This window comes from Mercurialis annua, linkage group LG6 (assembly GCF_937616625.2).
Source record: "Mercurialis annua linkage group LG6, ddMerAnnu1.2, whole genome shotgun sequence".
Lineage (NCBI taxonomy): Eukaryota > Viridiplantae > Streptophyta > Magnoliopsida > Malpighiales > Euphorbiaceae > Mercurialis > Mercurialis annua.
The window spans coordinates 20,546,829-20,554,478 of record NC_065575.1 but is presented as its reverse complement, the minus strand read 5'-3'; the positions used below and the strand labels follow the sequence as shown (position 1 = coordinate 20,554,478).

Genomic DNA, 7,650 nt, shown 5'->3' with positions numbered 1-7,650 from the left:
GAAAAGAGCTGTTCTTAGTCCGGGATCTCTTATTATTGAAGACAACATTTACCAGTATCGCCTTCAAGGTTCCCCATATGCACTGGTATGTTGGTTCTACGAGTGTTGCCCGGCGGTGGAAAATACCTTTGCTCAGCTAGTAAACAAAGCTGTTATCCCGCGGATTCTGAGGTGGCAAACATTCGTTCCTGCAAAATATATTGCTGTTGACAGGGATTTATTTGTTGAGATTGCATCTGATGAGATTCGTATGTGTTAAATTTTCAATTTTTCAAATGTAATTTATCATTTACTCTGTTTTCATATATGTTGTTCATTTGTTATGTGTAGATGATTTTCCGATCAATTGTTCCAACCCCGGCAGAGATGAATGCCCTTCGTCTAGGTGACTTATTCAAAAAAATTAAGGGAAACGAGGAGGGTTATTGTCCGGCATTTCATATATTGAAGGACGGTGAATCAACGTCAAACACTTCGGATTTAAATGTTATGGAAGAGAAGCTGAAAATTTTGATGGCTGGTCAAAAGACGATGAAGGATGATATAATGGATTTAAAACTTTTAATCACTTCCAAATGTTCCGAACTTTTGACAGGTGTCAATTCATTGAAGGCAAGGCTAACTCTTATTGGTGATTCTAAAACGGTAATTTGTTTTGATTTATGTATTTTGTACTTTTATCACTTAGAGTAGAGTTAAATATAATTTATGTTATTTCATATTATGTTATTTTAACTTGATGGGAACCTAATATGAACTTCATATCTGTATCAGGTTGAAATTGAGAAACAGGATGTTTCTGATGGCTTGCAGACAAGGGTTGACAAAGAAAAAAAGGTTGTTCTTCCTGCAGAGGAGCTTTAACCAAGTAAAAATAGTACTGCTATAGTAACGGAACGAGAAGAAAGGGATGGTAGGGAGTTTGTTGTTCCTGTTTCTGCTGATACTAAAGCTCCTTCCAGCAAAGAAACGGATGGTAGGGAGTCTGCTGATGAAGAAGAAGGTGCTGAAAAAAATCGAATTGGAAGATTTGGTTTGCGAGAAGGCTGTACTTGAAGGCAAGGATGATCGTGGTGAACCTTGTGTTATTGTTTCTTCTGAACACGTTGATGTCATCTCTCCGACTTTTGAGGTATATTTAATAATTTGAAATTAAGCTGTTTAGATTAACTATATTAATTTGTTTATTGTCAATTTACTAGGTTTCGCGACAAAGCGAGTTGAATTTAAAATCTCCAGCATATGACACCATCAATCAGACTAAAAAAATGCAAGTAAATCTATTGCTGAATTCAAATCAAAGGAGGTATTGTTTGCTTTAAATTATATTTATAGTTGAATTTTATATATGATGGTTCACATAAAGTACATATAGAGTTGATATCAGATTACTTACTGTATCTTCTCTTATGTTTTTGGTAGTCTGGTCCTTCTTCAAGCCGCATCATACCGACGCAAACTGGTTGTAAAGTCCGTATTGTCCATTTGATGCTAATCACATTTTATTTAGTGATGCCACCAAACAAGATATCATTCATAATTGGCTGGAAGAAGGACGTCCTAAAGGGACCAAGTCCGTATCTCGACTTACTTTTTTTAGTTATGTTTTAATGCTCACTTATTTAATTTTTTTTTCTTTGTTTGTTTAGAAGGCAAAGCTAGATATACGATCCAAAGATTGATAACTTCCATCCCCGTCTTTCTCTTGGCGTGGTTGGTATTCAAACGAAATCCTGGTTTTACCATCTCTACCACGTGGAAAGCCTATTGAGTGTTCTGTAAGTATATCCATATTTTTTTTATTTGTTCTTTTTTTAATTTTTTGTGTTTATTATCTGAATTACTCACGATAGTTTTGTTAATAACATTGTTGTGACATTATGGCTACTTAACCTTGATTTTTGTTTATTTGGCAGCATGTAGATGTTCTCTTTTATTATCTGAGAAAGAAAATGAAATATGGATGTGCTGCAAATAGTAGATGTACGTCTACTGATAATTTTTTTATCGGCGTATTCAAACTCTCTACACGGCATACATGAAAAAACAAGATGTGTCACTTGTTTCTTCGAAACATACAGTGGCTGTCTACATTAAAGGTGGTGCTATGCGTTGAAATACGAAGTGGGATAATGTTGAAGATGTTCTTTTTCCGATCAATTGTGTTAACGATTGGCATTGGATTTTGGCTCGCTTGAATTTCAAGGAAGGATGCATCTATATCTACAATTCGTTGAGGTCGGCGCAATATGACAGATCAGCAACTGAATATGTTACCTGCTATAGTGTGTTGCTTCCACTATTCCTTCAAGCTACCAATTTTTATGATTCTTGAGATGACATCGATACTACTGCCGGTGCTTACGAGGGAAAGAGAATAACTGATCCGTTCAGAATAGAGATTGTGGAAAACATGCCTATCCAAAATGATGTGTAAGTCTATAATTTGTTTTTAATTTTATTTAGTTGGGGTATATTAAAGAGTTATGGTGACAGAATAGGAACTTAATGTCAACCTTATGTCTTATGTTTTTTTATTTTTTTCTCATTTTTCGTAGTGATTGTGGAGTTCATATGTTTTCCGCTGCTGAGTTCTTTGTTGATGGGAAAGTTATGGGGCATGATTATGATGTCAAAGAACACCGTGCTCGTTACGCTTCGTCATTATATTTGTATGCTCGTTGGAAGGAAAGCTCTTCATGTGTTAGTGAAGATGAGGGTCCTCTAAAACTCAAGAGAACATCTGCCTAGGGAATGAAGAGGAAGCTAATTTATGGAGGTTCAAGATGAAGAATGTTATTGTTTTTTGTTTGTAAAGAAAGTCTTTCCTTTTTGTCACACTTTTATTTTGCTTGGAGGACATAAATGTCCATTTATTTCTTATTTCAAGTCTATATTTGAGTATGTGTAAAAACAGGCAATTACAATATGTGTAGTGTTTTGGCAAATCTTTCGAAATTTAGCAAATTTCCGCAAAATAGTGAATTGTCAATAGTTATATTAAAAGGCAGCAGTTCAATTCTGTTTTTCAGTTCGGTTCCATACTAGAAGTACAAAAGTTCAATTCAGTTTTTGGTATTACACCAAACCGTAAAATCAAACTAAACCAAAGGAATCAATTGAATGTTTGTCTGATATCTCATAATTCCATACGTTCAAACTCGATTTGTGGCTAAAATCTCGACGAGTTTTCATCAACACATCGAGTTTCTGCTATCCAGTTTTCCACAAACTTCATGTTGGGCTGCATAACTACTGCCAATCATTCAAGACAATATCAAAACATGGAGTATATAGCCAATCATGGAGTTTACGCATAACTACTGCCATAAAACACCAAAATGCTACAATCTACATTCAAGGCAATATAAAAAAGCATCTCTCAGTAAAATTCATACTTTCAAACAAGCTACAAGAAGCCAAAAAGAGTTCAATAAGCGGTAAATTTCAGTCACTAATCATCGTCTTGGTCTTCATTTTCACTGTCATTTGAGTCTTCAAGTACATCAGTGTCGGCATCATCATAATTGATCATAGTATCATCCTCCTCATCGCTAGAATAAATCGGATTTGAGTTTTGACCTTGAAACATTTGACCAACATCAACTTCATCCGGTAATACATCTATATGATGCAAGAGTTCCAAATTTTCACCACCAACTTGATCGACTTCATGACTATTATCTGCCTCGTATTGCTGATAGGGCTCATCATTCAATATTGAATCTTCATTGCACACTTTTTCCTTTTCTGGCACATCAAATATATTCCTGTGAAATGATTTTTGCACAATTTTCCAATGACCTCCATTTTTCATATCGCTGACATAAAAAACCTGCTGTACTTGAGAACTCAACACGAAAGAATCACCTGTATACCATTTACGGCTCACATTAACAGAAACTAAGTTGCCATCTGTTTTAATTCCATTTTTATCGCCAACATCCCACCAATCACATTTAAACAAGAAAATATGATTTCCATTAACATATTGGCGGTCAATGATATCTGTTAGCACACCATAAAACTCGATTTCTTTTGACTTATGCTCTCCCGTAACTGAAACTCTATTATTTTGAGTCCGACGAAAATTATCACGCTCAACTGTCTGAAACCTAATTCCATTGGCAATTATCCCACTATACCTAGCAATTCGTATATCAGGACCTAATCCCAACACATATATATGATCTGTTGCTGCAACCAAACCAGTAGCACGTAAGCGTCCAACCTGAAAAATAAGTTTAATGGTGAAATTAGAGGCATAATTCAATATTTAGTACTTTTATAGCATAATACTTACACACTCCTTGAACCAACTGGCAAATCCTGCCTGGTGTCTTTTTTGCACATCTATAACACTTACCTTTTGTAATTCTTCAATGTGAATCCTGCACAACTATTATAAAATTAGATAAAAAGTGTAAAATAAAGCTATTTTGAAATTCTAAAGTCTTTGTTTTTTCAAAATAAAATAACTTACTTCAGATATTCATCAACATCCTCACAATTGTTAAGCACATACCACTGTAATTTTTCAAAATCGGAATGGGATAACGTTTTATATTCTGTAGCTCCTAAAGGTCTTGCATTGTTTGAAAATATGGAAAATCCATTTTCCACTCCTATTTGCACAGGAAAATTATTTTGTCAACGCGATTATATATTGTCTCAACCCCATGAAAATACAGTGAACAAAAGTTCAAACATTCTTTAGTGATATATGCTTCAGCAATTGAACCCTCTGGTCGAGCTAAGTTACGTACATAATTTTTCAAAGTACGTAAGAACCTGCACAACAAATTTGTTGTAAATGTGAATAAACCATATAGTTATATAAAAAAATAGTTAAAACTGCAGCAAGAAAATGAAAAATAAAATTTCCTTATCAACTAACCTCTCAATAAAGTACATCCACCAATAGTGAACAGGGCCTCCTAATTCTACTTCACGTGGCAGATGAATTGCCAAATGCATCATTACCACGAAAAAAGATGGAGGATATATCATCTCAAGTTTACATATTATCAAAATGATATCGCTCTGCAGCTTTTTAACTGCAGATCTTTTTAAAGTCTTCGAACAAAGCTCCTTAAAGAAAGAGCTCAACTCTGATAATGCAGTGTAAACCTCACTACGCAAAGACCCACAAATTGATGCTGGAAGTAACCGTTGCAAGAATATATGATAATCATGGCTTTTCATCCCCATAACTTTGCAGTCCTGAACACTTACACATCGAGAAAGATTGGAAGCATATTCGTCTGGCAACCGGATTGACTGCAACCATTCGCAAAGGCTTCGGTAATGTATAACAACCAAGTGGCATAAGAAATTTATTTCCCTTTTGCTGTAAATGTAACTCTTTTCTTATACCCATTGCTTCTAAATCCATTCGGGCCTTAATGTTATCCTTACATTTTTCATCAATATTCATTAACGTACCCAATATATTTTAACATATATTCTTCTCAATATGCATTACATCTAAATTATGACGTAATTTTAATGTTTTCCAGTAAGGGAATTCAAAGAATATTCTTCTCTTTGTCCAATTGAGCTCTTCAGGACCAAGTGCACGCTTTTTTTGGTTAGGTGTCTTCCCAAAAACAAGGTTTTTAGGAAGCAAATCTAATTGCCTTAGAACTTCATCTCCTGACAACTTTTCAGGCTTTGACCCGTGCTCTGGTTTGCCATCATATTTTCTGTTTTTTCTCCAAGAATGTTGGGCATGTAAATATCTCCGATGACCCATGTAACATTGCTTCACTCCATTTTTTAACGTTAGCGAACACGTCCACTTATTACACAGTGGACATGCCAATTTTCCTTTTGTGCTCCATCCAGATAACATTCCATATGCTGGAAAGTCATTTATTGTCCATAATAATGCAGCATGTAATTGAAAATTCTTACCGCTATATGCATCATATGTTGTCACACCGGTCTCCCATAACTCTTTTAACTCATTAATTAATGGCCTTAAATATACATCGATATTATTTCCGGGAGATTCCTTACCAGGAATAAGCAAAGATAACATCAAAAAATTCTCCTTCATGCATTTCCATGGTGGTAAGTTATATGGCGTCACAATCACCGGCCACATGCTATAACTCGTGCTCATATTTCCAAAAGGGTTAAATCCATCACTAGCAAGCCCAAGTCGCACGTTACGAGCATCTTTGCCAAACCAAGCATATTTCTGGTCAAAATCTTTCCATTCCGTAGCATCAGCTAGATGTCTAATCGTATCATCATCTACACGTTTCTCCTTATGCCACCTCATATTTTCACCAATATCTTTAGACATAAATAACCTCTGAAGTCTAGGTACTAAAGGGAAGTGTCTAAGAATTTTTTGAGCAACCTTCTTGCGTTTTCCGAAACCTAATTTCCATCTAGGGGCCTTACAAGTTGGACACGTGTCAAGATTTTCATTTTCCTTCCAAAATAGCACACAATCATTTACACAAGCATCAATAATTACGTAACCGAGTCCTAAATCACGCATCAATTTTTTATCCTCATCACTTGAGCTTGGAAGGGTTTCTCCTTTCGGGAGTGCATCCTTGAACAACTCCAAATTCGAAAAAAAATGACTTATTACTAGAATTTGTGAGTGCTTTGATATTAATCATCTTAAGAAGAAAAGAGAGCTTTGAATATTTTTGACTTCCAGGATATAGTTCACAATGAGAATCATTCCACAATTTAGCAAATTTTGCTACTTCTCCTTTTAGCATGTTATTATCTTGATTGGCAAGTCTGTCTTCCATGTCGGTGTCCATAAAAGTTGCATTACACATATCATCTAACATTTCTGAAACATCATTTCCACTATCCTCCAATTCATTGTCCGAATTAATAGCGCCATCAAAACTATCACGAGGTTGAGAAGTCTCACCATGGTGCACCCAGTTTGTGTAGTTTTCACTAATTCCATATTGATATAGATCCATTTTGACTTCTTGCAATGGCTTCAAATAAATATTGATGCAGTTCTTGCATGGACATCGAACTTTGCCATTTGAATCAGTAAAGTCTTTTGCAACATTCAGAAAATTTTTGACCCCTTGAATATAACATAAACTAAATCGGTACGACTTCATCCAACTTTTGTCTGATGGCGTCCCTTTAATTCCAAAATAATATATTAGGCAACATCAATATTTGGTACAAATCTATCAATTGAAAATATAATTACAACTTACCCATTACAAATCAGATACCGTTAGCTATTTTAAACATATCTCCAATTTCTTTCCCTGAACTACCTGCGGTTCTAAAACAAGACTAACATTTGTTTAGGGTTACTGTTAAAAAGGTTGAAGACCCTCTCTAATGAGTTATTATTAGCCAGAAATTCTGTTAAAACTTGCATAGGTTATTAGACCTTAGAAATTTCATGCCATTTCAGTTATAAACGTACTCGAGGTAAGGCTATATAATCGACGACTTTTACACGTTACTCGAGTTTATACGTCTTTTGCAATGTTAAAACTCGATGTCATGCTTAAGACTCGACGAGTTACATCCTTAACTCGACTTTTTTATCTCTGTCAAAGCACAAACTTGATGTAAGTCTTAATACTCGACGAAATGGAAGCATAACCTCGAGTTCTTGTTTTTACTGAGATAACAAACTCG

General features: G+C 35.1%; 1 protein-coding gene across 1 annotated transcript; it reads right to left on the bottom strand.

Moving 5' to 3' along the window:
* Nucleotides 1-5,191: 5,191 nt before the first annotated feature.
* LOC126687682 (uncharacterized) lies at nucleotides 5,192-7,287 on the bottom strand. The gene is made up of 5 exons (XM_050382238.2): nucleotides 7,215-7,287; nucleotides 6,695-7,135; nucleotides 5,917-6,609; nucleotides 5,500-5,862; nucleotides 5,192-5,280 (listed from the first exon to the last, which is right to left on the bottom strand). Exons 1-5 carry the CDS (start codon nucleotides 7,216-7,218, stop codon nucleotides 5,192-5,194), a joined length of 1,590 nt encoding a protein of 529 aa, XP_050238195.1. The 5' UTR covers nucleotides 7,219-7,287.
* Nucleotides 7,288-7,650: the final 363 nt, after the last annotated feature.